This window comes from Loxodonta africana, chromosome X (genome assembly GCF_030014295.1).
Source record: "Loxodonta africana isolate mLoxAfr1 chromosome X, mLoxAfr1.hap2, whole genome shotgun sequence".
Taxonomy (NCBI): Eukaryota; Metazoa; Chordata; class Mammalia; order Proboscidea; family Elephantidae; genus Loxodonta; species Loxodonta africana.
In genome coordinates this window covers 14,008,888-14,033,913 of record NC_087369.1, presented here as the reverse complement: position 1 = coordinate 14,033,913, position 25,026 = coordinate 14,008,888, and the positions used below count along the sequence as shown (strand labels likewise).

At 42.2% G+C, this 25,026-nt stretch overlaps 1 protein-coding gene across 13 annotated transcripts in view; it reads right to left on the bottom strand.

Annotated features, from left to right (window-relative positions):
- TLR7 (toll like receptor 7) overlaps positions 1-25,026 on the bottom strand; it is a 140,412-nt gene that overhangs the window by 74,053 nt on the left and 41,333 nt on the right. For 9 of the 13 annotated variants that reach the window (XR_010319733.1, XR_010319730.1, XR_010319731.1 and 6 more), the window contains exon 3: positions 8,511-18,714. Coding sequence is in view for 1 of the 13 variants with exons in the window: in XM_023555225.2 (XP_023410993.1) it covers positions 15,568-18,714 (3,147 nt within the window). In the remaining 12 variants the exon portion in view is untranslated. Of the gene's footprint in view, positions 1-661; positions 18,715-25,026 lie in introns of those variants that run through there. The other 4 variants (XR_010319727.1, XR_010319728.1, XR_010319729.1 and 1 more) reach the window with 4 other exon arrangements.

Below are 25,026 nucleotides of genomic sequence, written 5' to 3'. Positions count from 1 at the left end.
ACCAAAAATGGCGAAGAGAAACCAGATAACTGGGAGCTCCTAAAAATCAAACACCTATGCTCATCTAAAGACTTCACCAAAAGAGTAAAAAGACCACCTACAGACTGGGAAAGAATTTTCAGCTATGACATCTCCGACCAGTGCCTGATCTCTAAAATCTACATGATTCTGTCAAAACTAAACCACAAAAAGACAAACAACCCAATCAAAAAGTGGGCAAAGGATATGAACACACATTTCACTAAAGAAGATATTCAGGCAGCTAACAGATACATGAGAAAATGCTCACGATCATTAGCCGTTAGAGAAATGCGAATTAAAACTACGATGAGATTCCATCTCACACCAGCAAGGCTGGCATTAATCCAAAAAACACAAAATAATAAATGTTGGAGAGACTGCGGAGAGATTGCAACTCTTATACACTGCTGGTGGGAATGTAAAATGGTACAACCACTTTGGAAATCTATCTGGCGTTATCTTAAACAGTTAGAAATAGAACTACCATACAACCCAGAAATCCCACTCCTCGGAATATACCGTAGAGATACAAGAGCCTTCATACAAACAGATATATGCACACCCATGTTTATTGCAGCTCTGTTTACAATAGCAAAAAGTTGGAAGCAACCTAGATGTCCATCAATGGATGAATGGGTAAATAAATTGTGGTATATTCACACAATGGAATACTATGCATCGATAAAGAACAGTGATGAATCTCTGAAACATTTCATAACATGGAGGAACCTGGAAGGCATTATGCTGAGCGAAATTAGTCAGAGGTAAAAGGACAAATATTGTATAAGACCACTATTATAAGATCTTGAGTAATAGTAAACCTGAGAAGAACACATACTTTTGTGGTTACGAGGTGGAGGGGAGGGAGGGTGGGAGAGGGTTTTTTATTGATTAATCAGTAGATAAGAAATGCTTTAGGTGAAGGGAAAGACAACACTCAATACATGGAAGGTCAGCTCAATTGGACTGGACCAAAAGCAAAGAAGTTTCCGGGATAAAATGAATGCTTCAAAGGTCAGCGGAGCAAGGGCGGGGGTCTGGAGAACATGGTTTGCGGGGACTTTTAAGTCAATTGGCAAAATAATTCTATTATGAAAACATTCTGCATCCCACTTGGAAATGTGGCGTCTGGGGTCTTAAATGCTAACAAGCGGCCATCTAAGATGCATCAAGTGGTCTCAACCCACCTGGAGCAAAGGAAAATGAAGAACACCAAGGTCACACGACAACTAACAGCCCAAGAGACAGAAAGGGCCACATGAACCAGAGACCTACATCATCCTTAGACCAGAAGAACTAGTTGGTGCCCGGCCACAATCGATGACTGCCCTGACAGGGAGCACAGCAGAGGACCCCTGAGGGAGCAGGAGATCAGTGGGATACAGACCCCAAATTCTCATAAAAAGACCAAACTTAATGGTCTGACTGAGACTAGAGGAATCCCGGTGGCCATGGTCCCCAGACCTTCTGTTGGCACAGGACAGGAACCATCCCCGAAGACAACTCATCAGACATGAAAGGGACTGGTCAGCGGGTGGGAGAGAGACGCTGATGAAGAGTGAGCTAATTATATCAGGTGGACACTTGAGATTGTGTTGGCAACTCTTGTCTGGAGGGGGGATGGGAGGATAGAGAGAGAGAGAAGCCGGCAAAATTGTCACGAAAGGAGAGACTGAAAGGGCTGACTCAAGAAGGGGAGAGCAAGTGGGAGTAGGGAGTGAGATGTATGTAAACTTATATGTGACAGACTGATTGGATTTGTAAACGTTCACTTGAAGCTTAATAAAAGTTAATAAAAAAAAAAAAGAGGATGGGAAGAATACACAGAGTCACTGTGCCAAAAATAACTGGTTGACATTCCACCATTTCAGGAGGTAGCATATGATCAAGAGCTGATGGTCCTGAAGGAAGAAGTCCAGGCTTCACTGAAGGCATTGGCGAAAAACAAGGCACCAAGAATTGACGAAATACCAGTTGAGATGCTTCAACAAAGCGATGCAATGCTGGAAGCGCTCATTCATTTATGCCAAGAAATTTGGAAGACAGCTACCAGATCAACAGACTGAATGAGATTCATACTTGTGCCCATTCCAAAGAAAGGTGATCCAACAGAACGTGGAAATTATTGAACAATATTATTAATATCACATGCAGGTAAAAGTTTGCTGAAGATAATTCAAAACGGTGCAGCAGTACATCCACAGGGAACTGCCACAAATTCAAGCGGAATTCAGAAGAGGACGTGGAATGAGGAATATCATTGCTGATGTCAGATGGACCTTGGCTGAAAGCAAAGAATACCAGAAAGATGTTTACCTGTGTTTTGTTGACTATGCAAAGGTATCTGACTGTGTGGATCATAACAAATTATGGATAACATTGCAAAGAACGGGAATTCCAGAACACTTAATTGTGCTCATTAGGAACCTGTACATAGATCAAAAGGCAGTCATTCAAACAGAACAAGAGGATACTGCGTGTTTAAAGTCAGGAAAGGTATAGGTCAGGGTTATATCCTTTCACCATACTTATTCAATCAGTATGCTGAGCAGATAATCTGAGAAGCCGGACTATATGAAGAAGAATGTGGCAGACCCATTAACAACCTATGATATGCGGATGACACAACCTTGCTTGCTGAAAGCGAAGAGGACTCGAAGCACTTACTGATGAAGATTAAAGACTACAGCCTTCAGTATGGATCACACCTCAATATGAAGAAAACAAAAATCCTCACAATTGGATCAATAAGCAACATCATATAATAAACCGAGAAAAGATGGAAGTTGTCAAGGATTTCATTTTACTTGGATCCACAATCAACACCCATGGAAGCAGTAGTCAAGAAATCAAATGATGTATTGCATTGGGAAAATCTGCTACAAAAGACCTCTTTAAAGTGTCAAAAGCAAAGCTGTCACTTTGGGGACTAAGGTGCGCCTGACCCAAGCCATGGTATTTTCAGTTGCCTCATATGCATGAGAAAGCTGGACAATGAATAAGGAAGACCAAAGAAGAATTGAAGCCCTTGAATTATGGTGTTGACAAAGAATATTGAATATACCATGGACTGCCAGAAGAATGAGAAAATCTGTCTTGGAAGAAGTACAGCCAGAATGCTCCTTAGAGGTGAGGATGGCAAGACTTTGTCTCATGTACTTTGGACATGTTATCAGGAGGCTCCAGTTCCTGGAGAAGGACATCATGCTTGGTAAAGTAGAGGGTCAGTAAAAAGGAAGACCCTTGATGAGATGGATTGACGCAGTGGCTGCAAAAATGGGCTCAAACATAGCAATGGTTGTGGGGATGGTACAGGACTGGGCAGTGTTTTGTTCTGTTGCACTTAGGGTTGCCATGAGTCGGCACTGACTCCACGGCACCTAACAACAACAACAAGACACACTCATGATCTTCCACCCCCAGATATAGGATTAGCCATAAGTCCATGGCTGTCTTCAATGCTGTCTTCAGTTAACTCACTTGTCACATCTCAACTTAGATGGCCTTCCTTAGGGCAGCCAACCCCTCCCGCTTCCCATTCTGACTCAGTTCTCTGAATTGTTACAAGAGAATCATAAAATCTTATAGAATCCTCTTTCTTTCCTTCAATGCACTTAAATTTCCCTCATGCGTTGATTTGTTAATGGGCTTCTGAATGGTTCTCTGAGAACAGGGAATATTTCTTCTTTTGCTCACCAGTTTCCCCTCAGCAGTTAGCACCATGTAGGGAACAGCATAAATATGTGTTGACTGAGTAAATGAAAGAATGAACCAACGGATGAATACAACTGACAACTTTGCAATATGACATCTACATAATGTAGGATACAAATTTCATAGCTGTATCTTGTACCATCTCATAAATATTACAGGAAATTATGGAACCCAATTGGTAATAATGAGCCTTGAAAATTCTATGTTTAGTCCCCCTGAAGATAGGGACTCTGTCACCTTCGGTAAGATCCTCTGTATTTCCCTTTAATTTGCATCAACATTTATGGACTAACAAGTACATAGGACTGGGCTGGATGAACAAAACATAGCCCCTGGGCTCAGTGAGGGGAGAGCTAGAACCTCTGGTCTCAGGCTCTAAAAAGAAGAGCCTTTCTCATCTCTTGAATTCGAACATGGCATCATGTTCACAGACCTAACTCGTTAGCATAAAACCCACTGCCGTCGAGTCAATTGCGACTTATAGCAACCCTACAGGTCAGGGTAGAGCTGCCCCATAGGGCTTTGTTATATTGAATTGTGTCTCCCCAAAATATGTGTCAACTTGGCAAGGCCATGATTCCCAGTATTGTGTGGTTGTCCTCCATTTTTGTGATCTGATGTAATTATCCTCCATTTTCTGATGTGCTGTAAATCATAGCCTCTATGCCTCTGGTTATGGTCCCATTTGGGAATGAGTTGTCTGTTACATTAATGAGGAGGGATTAGGGTGGGATGTATCTTCGAGTTACCGTGTTAGTAGAGAGTGTGACTTAAGTCACCACCCTTACACCAGTCACCACCCTGACCACCCTTATTCAAGTCATGTCCTTACTTGAGTCACACCTTTTATCTTACAAGAGGGGAAAGGGGAGAGGAGTGAGCAGAGAGAGAGGGACTTCATTACCACCAAGAAGAAGAGATGGAGCAGAGTATGTCCTTTGGACCCCAGGTCCCTGTGCTGAGAGCCTCCTAGAACCAGGAGACGCAAAGAGAGAGCTGTAACACTGGAGACAGCACAGATGGCAAGGAGCAGATGCAGAGAAACAGCGACAGCAGAACCAGGGGACAGGTGTGAGATGGAGTAGAAGCTTACCCACGGAGCAAGAAAGAGCTGAGTGCCTTTGGGCAGGAGGCTTCCTGGAGGAATGGGCTGTCTCTGGGCACTTACTGGAGGAGCTAAAGAGCTTTGTAACACTTGCCCAAGTAGGGCAAGGGGCCATGGGCCAGAGAGAGGCCTGCCTGCGGTCAGGGCCCAAAAGAGGCTGTCCTAATTGACACAGACCTTCCTCCAGAGCCAAGAGAGAAAGCCTTTCCCATGAGCTGATGTTCTGAATTCAGACTTCTAGCCTCCTAGACTGTGAGAGAATAAATTTGTTTGTTAAAGCCATCTACTTGTGGTATTTCTGTTATAGCAGCACTAGATAACTAAGACAGGCTTCCAAGGCTGTAAATCTTTATGGAAGCAGACTGCCAGATCTTTCCCCCACGGAGTGAGTGGCAGTTGGGTTCGAACTGGCAACCTTTCAGTTAGCAGCCAAGCACATAACCACTGTGCCACCAGGGCTCTTTACTTATTAGTATAGACAACTTAATTGAGATTTTATTCATTTACTGTCGATTCAGAATGGTACTTTAGGGGAGTTTTCCTTTCTCTTTCCTACATTTCGACATCAGCCCCTGAAATGGGGAAGATGGGGACGTGTCCCTCTTCCCCCCGTCCCTTCCTATGCTTCTCACAAGACACAGAGTGACTTGTCTGAATGGCAGTATTGGGGAAATGGTCACTGCTCCTGTTTGGTCCAGCCACCCTCTTGGCTTTTGGTTATCTTGGGATCGCCTGCCCATGAGCAGAGGGCACCCTCTCTTTGCTCCCCCTGCCCTAAGTTATGAGATCTGGGGCAGGAAGCCCTGGCTCTGTAGTGAAGACTGCATTTCTTCTTTTCCACCTGTGACTGGTACATCAAATCCACTGAGTGGGGGGAGGGGATAGGGACAAGATGACAAGTCCGAGCTATGGCCACCAAATTCAGCAAAGGTCATATTTTAATCCCACTTGTCCCCAATGTGTGGAACCCTTGTGGTGCGGAAGTTAAAGTGCTTGGCTGCTAACCGAAAGGTCAGTGGTTCGAACTCACCAGCCCCTCCTAGAGAGAAAGATGTAGCAGTCTGCTTCTGTAACCATTTACAGCCTTAGGAACCCTATAGGGCAGTTCTACTCTGTCCTACAGGGTCACTATGAATCGGAATTGACTCAACGGCAGTGGGGTTTTTTTTGTTTTTTTTTTTTTTAGTCCCCAATGTGTATTGCTCAGGTGGAAAGAGATGTAGGCACCCCACTCCCTCAAAGCCCGACAGTGATGAAAACTTCAGACTTTCTAAGTGGACTTGTAAATTCCTAGGTGTGTTTTACCAAGGCTGGACTTGGTGCAGCTCTGGAGGTCAGCTCCTCTCGTAGCGGGATAAACTCTGTCCACTACATCCTTGGGGTTCCTGGGTGGTGCAAACAGTTAATGTGCTTGGCTGCTAACTGAAAGGTAGAAGGTTCAAGTCTACCCAGCGGTGCCTCAGAAGAAAGGCCTGGTGACGTACTTCCAAAAGTCAGCCATTGGAAACTGTATAGAGCACAGTTCGCTCTGACACGCATGGGATCATCCTCAGTCAGAGTCAGCTCGACAGCAACTGCTTTCCTGGTTGTTACGTTCTCAGAAGAAACCACTTTATACTTTGTATGTAGATGTTGGCACGGTCTCTCTCAATGTGGCTTTTTACGTAAAGACTTATGAAAATAAGTGCAATTGTTTCAGCACTCAGTAGGCTATATCTGGAAGAATACAGACTCTTGTGCGACAATAGAGAAAACCAATTATACTCAGATTTAGGGGAGATGTCAGGAGGAAGGGGGCGGGGGGAGAATGGGAAGAACTCAGTTCTGATTCTTACAGGAAAAGAACCATCGCAGGGTTTTATGCACCAACATTTGGCACTACTTCATACTTTTTGGATTTTCTTCTTCTTTTTCTTGCGGGATCATAGGAAAAAGCAGAACTCAGGAAATCTGGGAACTTGGATCAGCAAAGAGGGACTTTCCTCAGATAGGTTTTCAGCAGGAAGTGGTCAGCTTTCTCATGGTACAGTGAAGATTATTCAAAATGAAATTTTATCTTTAAAAAAGGAAGCCTACAGAGACGAGCTATGGGTGTCTGGGACATTTCTGGAAAGTCTGATGGACTCACATCCAGAGAAAATGAAAGTAGATCAAGCAGTGATTCGGGGTATGTGATAAATGGAGGAGCTAACGAATTGCTTTTCATCTCCTTAAATGAACATTTTAGAAATAATATACGAATATAATACATGAAATGGTGAGCATAAACTTATTGCATAGCAGAAATGGTTAGTAGAAGATTCCCAGATATTGTGTGCCATAAGAAAAAGATTAAAAATATTCACTGTATAAGGAATTTCTTGTTAGGATCAAATAAACTTATTATGGATCTGAAATAATAAAATAAAAATTAAACAAGCTAACATTTCTGGGGCATTTGGTAGATGTCAAGGAGCCCTGGTGACACGGTGGTTAATGCTCGGCTGCTAACCAAAAGGTTGGTAGTTTAAACCCACCTGCTGCCTCCCAGGGAGAAAGATGTGGCAGTCTGCCTCAGTAAAGATTACAGCCTTGGGTACGCTATGGGGCAGCTCTACTATGTCCTGTAGGTCATATGTGAGTCAGAATCGACTCAATGGCAACAGGTTTGATTTTTGGTAGATGTCAGACCCTATGCTGAGCACTTTTCATGGATCGTCTTAGTCCTACAACTAACCTACATGGGAGGTGGCCATGGACTTATGGCTAATTCTATACACACACAGGTACATACAAACATAAATATATACACAAATGCATACGAATGCAAGCATATACACACACCTATATATATTTTTTATATATAAATAGATCGGGGTGTGTGTGTGTGTGTGTGTGTGTGTGTGAAAAAAGGACATCCATCATCTTTGCCTTGGCTCACCTTGTCTGTGGGTAGGTGGTCTTGGAACACCTGAGCATCATACACACCCAGCAGCAGTTTTCACTAACTGACAGTCCAGCAGGAGGAAGGAGACTTCTAACCCTCAACTACTCAGTTAGGGCAGACTTCAGAGATACTATTTATGGCCCCCAGGGTTGGAGGGAGGTGTCTGTGAGGAAGATAGGGAAAGGAGGAGGAATGGAGAGAGAGGGAGAGGTAGAAAGATTCCATGGTTACTTAAACCACAGTTTAACCTTAGGGATCGTGCTCTACGGAAAGAGGAAATATGTGGTGTGGAAAAGAGGGCTGCTCACGTTTAAGTCGGTGTTTTCACCAACTCTTCCATGCAAGAACAGTCCTATCTTGAGACATCAGGTAAAAGCAATGAAAGTGAGTGGTAGAAACAAAAATTCAATAGCCTGTCGTCTCCAAGGAGCCCTGCGGACATAGTGGTTAAGCATTTGGTTGCTAACCAAAATGTCAGCAGTTGGAATCCACCAGCTGCTCCTTGGAAACCCTATGGGGAAATTCTACTCTGTAATTAGGGTCGCTCTGAGGCGGAATCAACGCGACGACAACGGGTTTGGTGTTCTCAGGTCATCTCCAAACCTTTTTATATAGCATCAGTAAACAACGTTTAACATACACCCCTGTGTTAATACACCAAAACCAAGCCAAACCCAGTGCCGTCGAGTCGATTCCGACTCATATAATACACCATGTATATGACAAAAATAGCCACAAACAGACCTTTTAAAAGATGATCGTATCCAGTATTTTCTTCTCACACCTCATGGATCTCCAAGTGGAACATCAACTTCCACTACGGACCTCATGGTCCATTAGGTGGCGCTCTGCGCCATATTTATAGAGCCACAGTCAGCTTCTGCTTAGACACTAGGGAAATTAAGGAAAAGACATCCTTTTAACCTTAAATGTAAGCAGCAGCTCTAGCTGTTGGGAAGTAAGGGACTGACATTCCATCTGCCCTCTGCCCATTAAAAAAAAAAAAATTTTTTTTTATCTCTACCTAAATCTTAAATTTTTTATCTACCCCAGTGTTCTTCTCCAAGTTGTCCTCACATTGTAGCCCTGACCAGAACTGCCGGTTCTAAATAGCTAAACCATATCCCTCAAAAATAGTGCAATTAGTGGAAAGATATTTGAGTTTAAGGCAGCTCCCCACAGAAAGGTAAAGGTGGATTGGCCGTATCTAGGAGGCACGGGCTTTCTTTGCTGAAGTGGTCCCTGTACTGACAGTCTTTGGTGTCCCAAAAGAAGATGAGGTACTTCTCAAACTGCACTCTGCAGACCAGCTGCTTCAGAAATGCAGATTTCTGGGGCCCAGAGATTAGGATCTCTGGTATGGGGGCCTGGAATCTGCATTGTCTGCAGGCTTCTTAGATGATTCCAGTTCTCAGTAGAGTTGGAGACCAACTGGAGAGGTGGCCATGCCTGGGCTGGTTCAAAGAGTTGGGTTCAGTTCTTAGTGGGGCCATTTACTTTTTCTGTGACCTTGGGCAGCTGACTTAACCTCTCTGATCCTACCTTCATTTCTGAGTTAACCTGTCATCTTTAAGATGCAGCTGCTAATGCCAGCCTTGTAGAGATGATGTGAAAATTTAATGGAATAAATGGAGCATTTAACTCGCATTTGCTCTTCCTCCTCCACCCCCCATTTGATAACATTGTCCGAGTACCAGTGACTTCATCTTGTACCCTTCTTTCTAAGAGTCTCCTCACTCTCGTGCTGCTCTGTCAATTCCTTTGTGGACCTGCCCTCATGGCTAGGAGCCACACTTGGGATTATTCTCCTCCCCATTCGGAACATGTGTACTGTGTTCTGTTCTCTTAGGTTTCCTCTTCAGGAAAGTTAATCATCTCACAAATTAATCCATCATGATGTGTTAATGGGCAGCAGTAATGTGTTAAAATTGTTCTTGACAGGTTCCAAATTAACTGAGGATTTCAATTATGATGCCTCAATCCAAAGGCAACTAAATTGTGGGAAATGCAGGCCTAGGAGAGAGGTGTAGGCCTCATAGACCTTTTTATGTAATGCATATCACCCAGTCACACAGTCCTGCTTGGTGGACCTCCATTTGGATTTTGCCCAGGGGTGATTTCAGGGCAATAGACTAGTTCTGACTCTCAAATGAGTCAAGAAATTTTCTTAGCAGTGTCATCCCTGTGGACGATGGTTCTTAGATACGGGTTCAGGGAGATGCTACTGCAAACTTCTACTGCTCAAGATGCCAACTCATGCAGTCCAGTATTTCCAAAGCCCCTAAAATCGACCATCCTCTGCATTGCTCCCTACCACCCCCATGAGAAGGAAAGCAGTCATGTGAAGTCCCAGTTGATTGTCTGTCTGGCTTCACTCGGGAGTTGCCACTGCCAGAAGAACATTAAGAGTCATTTCTGTCTGTATAAGCAACTGCTCACCTCACTCTGCCCACTGGTGGGCTCTAGAGATGTCTGGAAACCGCCATGAGGCCAACAGAACTTCCTCTTCCCCTCCAGACCTTATCAGACTGTTTCTGGAGATTGCTTGTTATGAGACTCCTCAATCATTTTAACTCTGGGCTTTCCAAAAAACATTTAATTAATATAAATCACCAAAAGAGAGAATGGATAAACATAAGAAGAAATAAAACCACTAAAATGTCATTGCAAGTACGTTAGAAATCAATTACAACCTGAGATTAGGGTAATCTAAAAGGAAGAACAGCCAAGACAAATCCAGTTTCTTAAATCATATGCTTGCTTAGTTGAGATGAGTAGAAAGAAAATGAATTTAAATGGGGCAGAAGGTCCAACTAGTGTCACCCAGCGAAGTTCTCACCGAGCTGATTACAGAAGGCCATATTCACTGAAGCAGGTGGGGACTTACTCCGTGTGTGTGTGTGTGTGTGTGTGTGTGTGAGAGAGAGAGAGAGACAGAGATCTGTTTTAAACCAAAAGTATACAGAAAACCACCTCATCCAAACAGAAGAACCCACCTGCAACAACGGCTGCTTCCGTTTTATATTTGTGTGTTACACAAGGATTGCTGTGGGTGTCTAGAGCAAAAAAGAAAACCAAGAGAGATAAGGAGGCAAAAGATGAAAGCTGGGAAGAAAATAAAATGTAAAACAAGTGAAACTGCCCCATAGTAATTTCATTCTCACCACCGTGGATGGTTCCTACAGTCACCAGGGCTTTCCCCCAACAATCGCATTATGGGTTTGAGACTTTGTCTTTCTTTTTAACCATTCGCCTTCGCTGTGCTTGTCTGTTGGCTGGCCTCATGTTCTCGTTCACTACATTAACTCAGTGAAATGAGTTTATTTTTTGTCCTGGTGTTCTCTAAAGCCCATCTCTTTTGAGTCCCCCTCTGTCATGTTCTTTGCTTGTTTCCCTCCCACATTGCCATCTGTATTTCAGAAGATACAAATAGTTCCCAGTGTTCCTTAGAGCCAAGGGCTCAAACTTCCAGCAAATGCAACTGGTAGAGTGTCCCATAACTAAGCACTCCTGGGGTCTGGCACTTCAACACTCCAAGGAGGGGCACACTCCCACGATGTGTCTAATAATCTTCCCCAGAACCAGTGCTCTCTGATCACTTTAGCACAAGCAGAAGAGCAGAGCATAAATTGAACCTCATCCTCACCCTCGTTTTAAAAGCAGGCTATAAATACCTAGCAGGAGGGCAAACTAATTCTCTCATTCACCCTGAATAAGGATGAGATGGAGGAAGCAAACACAAATCATGTTTTATGGGAAAACAAAGACCTCATAGAAAAGAAGAGTATGTGGCCTTGCAATTCCCACCAAAGCTTCTTTAGAGATTGAGGACCAAGGTGCCCATATTCTAAGCTCATTACATCCTCTCCCATGCTGTATATCCCCTGACCACATTAAAGAGACCAGCTGGACCTACAAGAGTGTCCTAACAGATAGAGATACAAGTAGACGTCAGGTTGGGGCCAAGAGAACCTGGCTCAGGAACGGGGCTATGGTAGACTCATTCTCTCCTCTCCAAGGCTTTTTCTTAGCTATAACCTTTGTCCTTCCCAATGCCCCTCTCTGCATGGATCCTAAAAATGCCCAAGTCTACCTGAGGTACAGTTTCTACCTGAGGAGGAAGGACACACCCTCATCAGGTCCAGAACATTTCTTTCATGAAATAGGGAATTGGGTGGGTTTCAAACTTTAAACTCATGGAGACTTAGACCCAGTTAGAAGTATGTGTTCTTAAGAATGCCCTGGCTCTTTCTGTTGTTGTTGCATACTCAAGCTGAAGTTCAAGACTGAAATTTTCTCAATGTTAAGGTTCAGGGTTGAAAGGGGCCAGGGGCCAAGACTTGATGGAGAAATGGAATTTAAAAAGAATCTGATAGTTCCCCAGGAGCAGAGCCAACCGGGGCGGGGGGGGGGGGGGTCAGCAGAGGAGCAATGTACATTCAGTGTTTTATGGGGGACTTGGCAGTCATGCTCTCCTGGTAGCCTGAGCTGGTAGTTCTTGATCTGAGCCACCTATGTACCCCACAGAGGGCTCACAGAAAGTTAAAAGAGTGATTTGTCAAGATTACAAAGGAATTCAATTAAAGCCATCTGTTGATGTGCTTTTGGTTATTTTCCTACAGTAAACCACTGTACTGTGGTTTCGAAGGGTATTTTCAGTTTCTCTTCCGCTTGATCCATTTCAAAAGATGTTTGAGTTGTCTTCAAGTGATTTATGGTTTACAAATTACCAAAATAACTTAAACTTTTTGTATTTATGTGTTTTAATAGAAGAAAATTTATGATGATCAGAAGTCAAATGTTTATGAAACCATCTGTTTTCACTGAATAGGAAAACATCTATTAAGCACAATCAAGCTTACAGAAATTGTTGAAGAGTTGATGCTAGCAACTTAAATTATCTCTCTATTCATTTCGGAGATTAAATTGGGAAATTGTGACCTTTATTAATTAGATAAATGATTTCAGGAAATAATTCATATACTATGTATTTAAAGCTATTCTTGTTACATGGTTAGGTGCTGTCGAGTTGGTGCCAACTCATAGTGACCCTATGTACAACATCCTCACAATCGTTGCTATGTTTGAGCCCATTGTTTCAGCCACTGTGTCAATCTATCTTGTCAAAGGTCTTCCTCTTTTTCGATGACCCTCTACCTTACCAAGCATGATGTCCTTCTCCAGAGACTGGTCCATCCTAATAACATGTCCAAAGTATGTGAGAAGAAGTCTTGCCACCCTTGCTTCCAAGGAACATTCTGGCTGTACTTCTTCCAAGAGAGATTTCTTCTGTCAGTCCATGGTATATTCCACGTCCTTTTCTGCATCTGGCTTGAATTTCAGGCAGTTCCCTGTTGATGTACTGCTGCAACCATTTTAAAACTAGTCTTAAAGTAAAACCTTTGGCATTTCCATACAAGAGGAAGGAAGGATGTCATTGCTGATGTTAGATGGATCCTGGCTGAAAGCAGAGAATGCCACAAAGATGTTTACCTGTGTTTTATTGAGTATGCAAAGGCATTCAACTGCGTGGATCATATCAACTTACAGATATCGCTGAGAAGAATGAGAATTCCAGAACACTTAATTGTGCTCATGAGATGCCTGTACATAGACCAAGAGGCAGTCATTCAAACAGAACAAGGGGATACTGCGTGTTTAAAGTCAGGAATGGTGTGGGTCAGGGTTGTATCCTTTCACCATACTTATTCAGTCTGTATGCTAAGCAAATAATCCGAGACGCTGGACTATATGAAGAACGGGGCATCAGGATTGGAGGAAGACTCATTAACGACCTGTGTCATGCACATGACACAATCTTGCTTGCTGAAAGTGAAGAGGACTTGAAGCACTTACTGATGAAGATCAAAGACCGCAGCCTTCAGTATGGATTACACCTCAACACAAAGAAAACAAAAATCCTCACAACTGGACCAATAAGCAACATAACGATAAACAGAGAAAAGACTGAAGTTGTTAAAGGATTTAATTTTACTTGGATCCACAATCAACGCCCATGAAAGCAGCAGTCAAGAAATCAAAAGATGCATTCCATTGGGCAAATCTGCTGCAAAAGACCTTTTTAAAGCATTCAAAGGCAAAGATGTCACCTTGAAGACTAAGGTGTGCCTGACCCAAGCCATGATGTTTTCAGTCGCCTCGTATGCACACAAAAGCTGGACAATGAATAAGGAAGACCAAAGAAGAATTGAAGCCTTTGAATTATGGTGTTGGTGAAGAATACTGAAATACCATGGACTGCCAGAAGTATGAAAAAATCTGTCTTGGAAGAAGTACAGCCAGAATGCTCCTTAGATGAAAGGATGGTGAGACTTTGTCTCATATACTTTGGACATGTCATCTGGAGGGACCAGTCCCTGGAGAAGGACACTGTGCTTGGCAAAATAGTGTCAGTGAAAAAGAGGAAGACCCTCAATGAAATGGATTGACACAGTGGCTGCAACAATGGGTTCAAGCATAACAACGAGTATGAGGATGGCATAGGACCGGGCAGTGTTTCATTCTGTTGTACATACGGTCGCTATGAGTCGGAGCTGACTCAACAGCACCTAACAACCACAGAAAGCAATTGCCCCAAGACTGAAACCCAGGCACAGTTTTCCGATGATACAAACAAATCTGTAGATTATTTCTCTCATGAAGTAGAGGGAATTGGTCGGGTTTCAAACTTTATACTCATGGAGATTTGTACCCAGTTGGAAGTATGTGTGTCTCAAAAATATGCTAGTTCTTTTTGTTGTTTTTGAGTACTAAAGCTGAAGTCCAAAACTGAAACTTTCTCAATATTGAAGTCTGTAAACCTCTGTTTCTCCGGCCCAAACCAAAAAAAAAAAAGGAAAGGAATCCATATAATTTTCAGTCCTGCCTGATAACTAACTAAATAAATGCTCTTGACATCCTCCTTGAGGGTTGACAATCAAAACCATTTAATGTTGGTGGGTCAAGATCTCAGGTAATTACAAGTATGTTGTGTTAGTCAACTAAGTAGTTTGAAAGATCATTCGATGAGATACTGTTACTTTGGATACAGCACTTTACAGTGCAGATAAAAATATGAGTAGATAAATTATCATCAAAGTTAAAGAGCATCACTTTATAGCAACACAGATAATTTTCTTTTTTATCCTTTGGTAGGTATATCATGTCTCGTGGTGGTAAAGACGTCTCTCACTATCTCCTCATGGACTCCAGCAGCAGGTCCAAGGAAAAAGAGCAAGCAGTACCAAAGAAGCAGCCACTTGCCTGTGCCAACACTTGGCCTGCACAGAAGGAGACTTTAGATGATGCAGTTGGTTGAGAAGTGAGTTAACTGTTTGTTTGGGTTTTTATTTCTCTCAACTAACTATGGTACACATTGGTGCTGTATAGACAGAGCCTGGGCATTTTTTCCCTATTTCTGCACACACCAGTACTTATTAAGAGTAGAAGCATGGTTCTTCTCAATTTCGTGATTGCGTGTATATTTACTACTCACATTTACAGGAGAATCAGAGCCCCGTGTCCTCTACTTGCCGCCTTTCTCCCAATATATTTTATACAAGAGCTACAGAGAGAGACTCAAGTGCAAGAAGAGACGTAGACACATAAGAAGGAAGATTCGGATGCATAGGTAAATCCCATCTTTCCAACTCCTTTGTCTGACTGTGGTGACTCCCCTCTGATACAGGCAATCCCAGCTCTTGGAGAATTTCAAAACACTCTTGGTGAGAAATTGATGCGAGAATCTAGGCATCTAAATGTCTCCTTGGCTAGCTAGGTCGTCACGTTTTGCAAAGAACAGCTAGACTGTCTCTTTGAACACTTGACTATAGGCCACATGATTGTCTGTGGCCAAGGCATTTTTCAGACACTGCCAGAAGTATGGGTGAGCCTGTGGATTTGTTGGCCACTCAAGAACGGAACTCCCACAGAGTCTTTTCCGGAGCTGGAGAAACTTGGATTTCTGAAGAGGTTTCTCAAGGAATATCAAGATAATCACATCCACTTTTTCATCTATGAGCCTCTGATGGGAAAGGTAAAATGCTATCTTGAAGTTCTCAGTCTTTGCATACTTGTCTGTCATCACAAACACAGTCTTTTTGCTCAGCTGTATGCTCTGGGAAAGATTTTCCAGAACTGGCTGCCCTGGTAACCAGTCCCTTTCCTCAAGACATAAATTAAAATGTTTCTCTCTTGGGTCTTCCAATTTGGCCACCAGTTCATCCAAAACCCATTCTGTCACAGCTGGATCTTTAGTGTCGTACACAATGAAAGCATCATAACAAGAATCTGGTGATATCAAACGCCGATACCCCTTTATCTTGGCCTTGCAGAAATAGTAACTATACCACACATCCCAGAAATAGAGGTGGCTTGCTGTTGTAACCACCATCAGAAAGAGAGCAATAGATATGGAAAATGAATACAGAATCAGGTTAGTCAGATCTAACTCACAGGTGTACAGATCCAGGGAGACCACACTTTGGCCCCTGTGTGCTCCTGGCCCCACACAAGTCACATCAGTGGCCAGGTAAGGAATAGTGACCTCTGTATGGTTAACCCACCAGACAAACCACACAGCATCACAGGTACACAGAAACCGATTATGGTGTAAAAGCAACAGCTCCAGATTGTTGAGGACATTTTCTGGAAAGCTAGTCTTTTGGATAATCTGGATTTTATTTGAGCTGAGGTCCAGATATCGCAGCTGAAAAGCACCTTGTAGAAAATATTTTGTCAGACGCCTGATTTGATTATTCTTAAGAATCAGTTTCTTGAGGCTACTGGAACAGTTGGCTAATCTCTCAGGGACAGTCTTCAACTGGTTATTGCTGAGGTCCAAAGTTTCCAGATTCTTCAGAACTTCAAGTCTTCCCCAATTAAAAGACTTGAGCCCATTTTTGGCTAAGGAGAGGGTCTTTAAATTTGGAGGCATACCATCAAAAACTCCAGGAGGCAGGAAACTCAGGGAATTTTCAGAGATGTCTAATTCCTCTAAGTTTTGCAGATTCTTGAAGAATTGTAAGTATCTGTTATCACCATCCTTCCAAAAAACATTCAAGTAGTTTCCTCTGAATTCCAGAGTTTTAAGAGAATTGCTCTCCATGGTCCTGCTGGAGGAGGTAGAGATGCCATTGTTGTTCATCATCAGTTTCTTCAGAACATTTAGGTTCTTGGTAAAGTTTAGCATGTGAGTAAGTCCTTCTGATTGGAAATAATGGCCGTTACTACTTATATCCAGAACTTCTAGGTTGCGTAGCCCCTCAAATGCTGTTGAGTGGAGTAAATCAAGTCGGTTGTTAGAAAAGTCCAAATATTTCAACTCCACTAGAGGCTGGAGTTCACTGCCATTAAGAGTTTGGCTAATTGAATTTCCTGACAAGTTTAAGCATTTAAGGAAGGAAAGATGTTGAAAATCAGAGGACTTAATAAAAAATATATTATTTTTACTTAGGTCCAGGGTCTGCCCATACATATTGCAATTTTCATTAAAGGGCAAAACAGGAGTCTCTTTGTATTTGAACCTGCAACTTCTTGCATAGTCATCATATCTAAAATAGTGTCCAGTTTCGAGGACCTGGGGTCCATAACTGTCTACAGAAGTTCTGGAGTTAGGGCAGAAGCCAACATCACTTGAGTCTCCTGAAGGTGATATTTTGTTCATTGAAAGATCTATGAATTTCAACCTTTCGAATTGTTTAAATATGCTGAGGTCAGCAACTTTTATAAAGTTAGTGCCAAGATCAAGAACTTCAAGATAGGGAAGACTCTGTAAAGGAAAGAGGTTAAGGCTTTTCAGCTCTTTAAAGACATACCCTTTGATCCGCAAAACTCTCAGGTTTCTCAGTGAAGAAAATTCATTTGATAGATTCATATGTGCATGATAGACCTGAAGTTCATAATTGAAAGACAGATCCAATTGGACAAGGTTGGGAAGAAAATGCAAAAATTTGGCATCTCCAATTTCTTTGGCCAAGAAGTTTTGGGAAAGGTCTAGCTCCTCAAGTTTTTTAATGTTTTGAAACAATCTTTTAGGCACATGCTGAAGTGAGTTACTATGCAGGCGTAAAACTCTTAATTCTAGTAATGCATCAAAAGCATTTACATGGATCTGTAGGGGAGAATTATTTTCACAGGGTGTACAAGGAAATGGGACATTATAACAACGAGGGCAATTTCCACTTAGGTCAAGATGTTGCAGTTGGTTGAGGTTATTAAAATCATGTTCTTCAATTTTCGTGATAATGTTGTTGTAAAGATAGAGTTCAGTTAAAGTAGATGGCAACACAGTGGGGACAGCTGTGATATTGTTATCTTTTAGGGACAGCACTTTCAAATTCTTCAGGCTTAGGAAGGCATCTTTTTCGATTGAAAATGAAACATTACAAGGATTGCGATAATAACAATTTTGGCCCAGGTAGAGTATTTCTATGTTGGCCAGTTCCGTTAAATTCTCTTTCATTATGGAAAAGATGGTGTTGGCCTCAAGGCTCAGCAGCTTTAAGCCGGCAGGAAGACCTTGAGGTATCTCCAGAAGTTGGTTTCCATCTAGGTAAAGGGCTTTTAAAGAAGTGAGTCTACTAAAGCTTTTGGGCTTAATCTGCAGCCCCCTGGTGCAAATGTTGTCTTTCGGCCCCAGTCGAATAGGTACACAGTTGCATCTGAAATCAATTTCTACCAGATGTTCCAGCCTGCGGAAGGAGGCTGGTGAGATGGCCGGTATGTGGTTAATGGTGAGGGTGAGGTTGGTGGCATTGGTGGGAATACCTCCAGGAATTTCCATCAGATGCTTGTCTGTGCAGTCCACGATCACATGAGCCTTTGGAACATCCACCGTAACTTCACAGGGCAGAGTTTTAGGAAACCATATAGCCCCAAGGGGTTTGGAAATTAGGACCACATTCAAAAGGATAAGAAATAGTCTATTCAATGTGCGCATCCAAAACACCTGAAAGATCAAGAAAGAACAAATTACCATTCTGAAGTATTCCACAAATCAGAATTCAACATTCTCATTTGCTGCCTCTCTTTTGCTGTGTTTTTAAATAAACAATTTAGGTATTGTTCTCGACTGACTAAACAGCACCTCTACCTCAGGACTGTATTTATCAGTTACTGAGGTTTGGAATAATTCAGTTACATGTTTAGCTTTTAGCATCTTAGCTTTTCAGGCGGTTACGTAGTTTTTAAGGTGGTAGAAGCAGCATTTTCCTACTGTTACTTAGAATGCTACAATGGAAGAGCCATTGTTTGGCTGCCAAAATTTAAAATTTGGGGGGTTAAGGAAGGTTAAAATGCAAATACACTTGGGAAGAATAACACATCAAAACTTTAGTACAACAGATGTTTGCTTGTTAAGCCTTCCCTGGTACACATTACAAGTCTTTCAGAATATTCAAGCTTGATGATATTCTAAGTAGTAAGATAAAGAAGGCCCATTGTCTCCATTTTATAGATAAAGGCATAGCTCAGTGATACTAGCTGATTTGCTAAAGGTCATCCAACTAGTAAATGACATTTGACTATCAAAGATACACTCCTGCCATTTTGTCACTGCCATTCTATCAGCTGGCTCTCCTCATGGATTGATGATTTGATGATCATCCCCAAGATGATTTCAAGATGAGCATTCTCCCTGCACAATGGGTTCACACTGTAAGTGTATTTGGAGAGGAGAGAGTGAGTCAGGGCACTGCCTGGGTGACCTGTAATCAAGGCAACTATATAATTGATCCAACAGGATACTTCTGAGAGTGAAAGGTGGAGGAGCTGTTAATAATTATGCCCAGACTACAGGCATAAACTGAGACTCAATCAGGCAAAGCAGGATGTATGGGCTTCTAAAATCTAATGGCAAACATTGGGCATCCCGGATTAGCATGAGAGACTGGGACGCTGGGGAGAAAGATCTTACAAGGGAATATGGGAAGCACTGAAGGGCTTTGCTAGTATCACCATATTACCTTGAACCACTTGAACTTTTTCCCTACCTTAGAAAAATAAAAAAAAAACCTTAGAGGGAGGTTTAATCATAGACTTGCTTTCAAGTCTCAGGGTTTCCATCAATATTTCACTCACGAATACTGTTTTTAGTTTAACTGATGCTTATAAATGGAATGATACAGCTGTGCCTCTACAGCAGGCTTCTGGCTTGGCTGATGTTTTTGTCCTTCCATTTGACTGGGTCAACCAATCATGCTGGTATCTAATAAACGAAATTCTTACTTCCCTTAATCCTTCTAATAGAAAAGAAATAAGCAAAATTTCCCTTGGTTTTCTTTTCTCTAGTGCAAGACAGCTCAGAATGATGTCAAAGAGCTTGTTCACACATCTTTACATACCTAAAGTTTGTTGGAGTTAGAGGTACAAAATTGTCTTTTTTTTTTCACTTTCACCACCTTTTCTTCCTCCCCATCATTAAATCCATTCACTGAGCCTAGTTGACCTCCTTCATTGTCCTTCCTCCAACTTTGGCCCACTCCAAAGCCTCATCCTTGTCCCCAGACTCTTTCTCTCTAATCCATCCTATATATCAAGCATCCCAAACACTAATGACTAATCAGTCATTACCTCACTCTGAAATCTTTAAAATGGTTTCCATTTTCTTTTAAAAATTTTTTCACAGGATGAATCTAAACTTTTTTTTTTATCACGGCATCCCAAATCTTCCATAATTTATCTCCTACGTACTTGTCTAGGCTTACCTAACATAACTCCCCCTGACTTGCAAGTCCATACACTTAGAATACTCTTCCCTATCATCTCCATCCATCAGAACTCCAGATATCTCTTGAGGCTATCCTTCACAAACTGAATTACTCAGATTCCCAGGAAGACACGGCAGTAGGCCAGGGCTACAGAAAGCCCTTAGAGAAATATGGTATATCTTCCTAAAGCATCAGTCTTACACAAAGATTTAGAGAAAATATTCACCACTCAGGGAGGAGGGGTTGAGAAGAGATGAAGGAAGGGCTGTGGGGGGGGGGAGGGGTGGGGGGGAGGAGATAAGTAGAGTGAGTTATTTGTATGGTTCCTGATAATAGGCTCCCAGGCCGCCCTGGATCCCACTCCCAGCTATGCTTCTGTCAGAAGACATCATGGGTTCACAGATTCCACTATCAGAAGGCAATAGGGAATGCTGCTAAGAGTGATATTGTGGACCAGGGAGCCCAGTTATATCTCACAGGGGGCCAACATGGAGAAAGGGCAAGCATGAACCAGGTGTCTTCTTCCCATCCTATTCCCATGAACCTAGATGAGATCCTGGATAGAAGTGGGAGGATCCCTGAATTAACTGAGTTAAAAACATGAAGTGATTGAGACAGAAACAATCAAACTGAGTTTTTCAGGACGTGCCTAGTTTAAGTATTTTTGATGAGGAAATTTCCATTATAGAAAAATAAAATCACACTTAACCAGTGCTGTGATGGTAAGTGTTTAACAACTGGCTTTCCTTCTTCCCTCCAAAATAGCCCTGATTTGTTAAGTCCTAATTTGTAGCATTTGCCAATTTCCATAGTGTAAATACTCCCACTGTGGCCAATTTCGAGCTACCAGTGTGATGTCACTGAGTGCAGAGCTGGGAAGAGACACGCAGAATCGCTCTCATGAGACTGTATGAGCAAGATCCAGGACACCACCGACTTAAACACATCTGAGACAATGATTGTGAAAGTTGTAGCCTCTACACACTGACAAATTGTAGAGTAGAATACAAAATTAATCAGAAAGCCTTTTATTTTTTTCTTATTTCTAAAATTTTTCTTGTACCTGTCCATTTTTGTTCTTCAGTGCAACCACCTCCCTAGTCCAATCAGCCATCAGGTCTCACGTGGACTCCTACAATAGATTCCTAACTTGTCTCCCTGATTGCTCTTTTCTACAATTCATTCATTAAACAGCATCAGAAAACTCTTTATAAACATGAATCAGATCGACCACATGGCTTCCTATTACACTTTGGATGGAATCCAAAGTCTTTATCATTGCTTAAAATATCATGCGTGTTCGGACTCTAGCCTACCTCTCTGGCCTTGAACCATCTTTCCCCTCTTTAGGCACACACTAGCCACCTGGCCTGCTTTCTGTTCTGCATCTGAGCCATGTTTGTAACCACCTCAGTCTTGACACTTGCTCTTCCTACTTGCTGAAAATATCTTTCCTCTTCTCTTCCTATGCCCAGATTATCCTCATTCCTTAGGTGTCTCCCCAAGTGACACCTTCTCAGAGAGGCCTCCCTAACCAACCTATCTAAATACCTTTCCATGTAATGAGGGCAGTATCAGTTAATTTATGTAGCACTTACGATATGCCAGGCATTATTTTAAATGCTTGGCATAAATTAATTTATTTAATTCTCACAATAACCCCATGAGGGGGTAATCACAGGTCCTTAATTCTTTATCCAAAATCTTTGGAGCTAGAAATGTTTTAGAATTCAGAATTTTTCAGATTTTAGAAGGTGGTATGCATGTATCCTGTGCTACGTCATACTCCTTTTAGGACCTGGGGCAGCACCCCATAATCAAACACACAAACATTTCTGCAGTGAGGCACAGGCTTGTTCACAGTAAGCAGAATTAAAAAACAAAACAACAACAACAAAAAGCTATCTTATTCAGCTTTGGTCAAGATTCACCTCCAAATGACTTTAGATCATGTAGTGTTTTTAGGACCAAGCTTTCAGTTTGAGGATTTTGGAACTTCAGCCTTCTATTCTTGTTTCCATTAGTCAACTGAGGCACAGAGATGTACTCTTTATTACACCATCTTGCTTTATTTCCTTCATAGCCCTTAGCACACTCAGAAATTATCTTGCTGATTTATGTGCTTATTTGTTTATTGTCTGTTCTGCACCAGACTGTAAGCTCCAAGAGAGTAGGGCCTTACATATTCTCATATAAAACAATGCCTGGCACTTAGTAGGTGCTCCGTTATGTTTTCTAAATACATGAATGAAAGAAGGAATGCATGAAGGAAAACAAGTAAAGTAAAACATAAGACTTCAAAGAAATTTCTTCTTGGAGGAGGTTCTTCAGGCTTTACCCCTGGATTCCTCAGGGGTCATGTTCTGAATCTTCTATGTTCCCAGGCATTCCTTGGGGAGAAGTGAACCGCAGGCTCCACTAGCCTGAGTACAGCACAACTAGTTGGTGCCTGGCTACCACCAACAACTGCTCTGACAGGGATCACAATAAAGGGTCCCAGACAGAGCTGGAGAAAAATGTAGAACAAAATTCAGATTCACAAAAAAAGACCAGACTTACTGGCCTGACAGACACTGGAGAAACCCCGAGAGTATGGCTGCTGGACGCCATGCTAACTCAGAACTGAAGCCACTCCCAAAGTCCATCTTTCAGCCAAAGATTAGACAGGCCTATAAAACAAACAATAACACACTCAAAGAACGTGCTTCTTAGTTCAATCAAGTATATGAGGCCAAATGGGCAACACCTGCCCAAAACCAAAGACAAGAAGGCAGGAAGGGACAGGAAAACTGGACGAATGGACACAGGGAACCCTGGGTGGAAAGGGGGAGAGTGCTGACATATTGCAGGGATTGCAACCAATGTCACAAAACAATTTGTATATAAGTTTTTGAATGATAAACTAATTTGCTCTGTAAACTTGCACCTAAAGCACAATAATTTTTTTTAATGCAATGTGTAAAGACCATTAGCTCTTTCAGCACAAGATGCTGATACTTGAATATATTTATGTATAATTAGGTTAACTATATGTCCTTGGAAACTCTATGGGGCAGTTCTACTCTGTCCTATAGGGTTGTTATGAGTCGGAATCGACTCGATGGCACTGGGTCTGGTTTCTTTTGGTTTATATGTTGTTCTTACTCCATGAGATATTTTCTGATCCTCCCAATTATTTTTATTATACTCACAGACTCCGGAGATTGCTATATGTCTCCCAATATCTTTTCCCCTTTCTCTCATCTTGTAGTGATGGAACCTCCATTTGTAGTTGGGAATATGTCACTCTGAAAAAAGACTACATTTCCCAGAACTACTTGCAAGTAAGTGTGGCCATGTGGCTAAATTCTAGCCAATGTGATGTGAGAGGAAGTTTTGTGTGTAATTTTGGGGAAATGTCCTTAGGAAAAAAAGAAAAAAAATTTTTTTAAATGTCCTTAAAGGGAGGGGCTGTTCCCTTTCTTCCTCTCTACTTCCAGCTGGTTTCTTGTTTCAGATGATGCAAATGAGGAAAATGTGGAGCAAAAAGGGAAATGATCTGGGATCCTTGTATGAGCTGATGGAGCAGAGTGGAAATACCAGCTCCAAACTGTTAACTTATAGGAGATTATGAGAAATATTAATATTTTTATGTTAAAACCTGGTCTGTTGCCATTGAGTCGATTCCGACCCATAGTGACCCTAAGGAACAGAATAGGACTTGCCCCATAGGGTTTCCAAGGAGTGGCTGGTGGATTTGAACTGCTGACATTTTGGTTAGCAGCCATGTGACTTAACCACTGCACCACCAGGGCTCCATTTTTATGTTAAGCTGGTGTTAACTGGATTTTTTTTTATTAACTTTTATTGAGCTTCAAGTGAACGTTTACAAATCAAGTCACACTGTCACATATAAGTTTATATACACCTTACTCCGTACTCCCACTTGCTCTCCTGCTAATGAGTCAGCCCTTCCAGTCTCTCCTTTTGTGACAATTTTGCCAGCTCCCTCTCTCTCTATCCTCCCATCCCCCCTCCAGACAGGAGATGCCAACACAGTCTCAAGTGTCCACCTGATATAATTAGCTCACTCTTCATTAGCATCTCTCTCCTACCCACTGTCCAGTCCCTTTCATGTCTGATGAGTTGTCTTCGGGAATGGTTCCTGTCCTGTGCCAACAGAAGGTTTGGGGACCATGACCGCCGGGATTCCTCTAGTCTCAGTCAGACCATTAAGTCTGGTCTTTTTATGAGAATTTGGGGTCTGCAACCCACTGATCTCCTGCTCCCTCAGGGGTCCTCTGCTGTGCTCCCTGTCAGGGCAGTCATGGGTTGTGACCGGGCACCAACTAGTTCTTCTGGTCTCAGGATGATGTAGGTCTCTGGTTCATGTGGCCCTTTCTGTCTCTTGGGCTCTTAGTTGTCGTGTGACCTTGGTGTTCTTCATTTTCCTTTGCTCCAGGTGGGTTGAGACCACTTGATGCATCTTAGATGGCCGCTTGTTAGCATTTAAGACCCCAGACGCCACATTTCCAAGTGGGATGCAGAATGTTTTCATAATAGAATTATTTTGC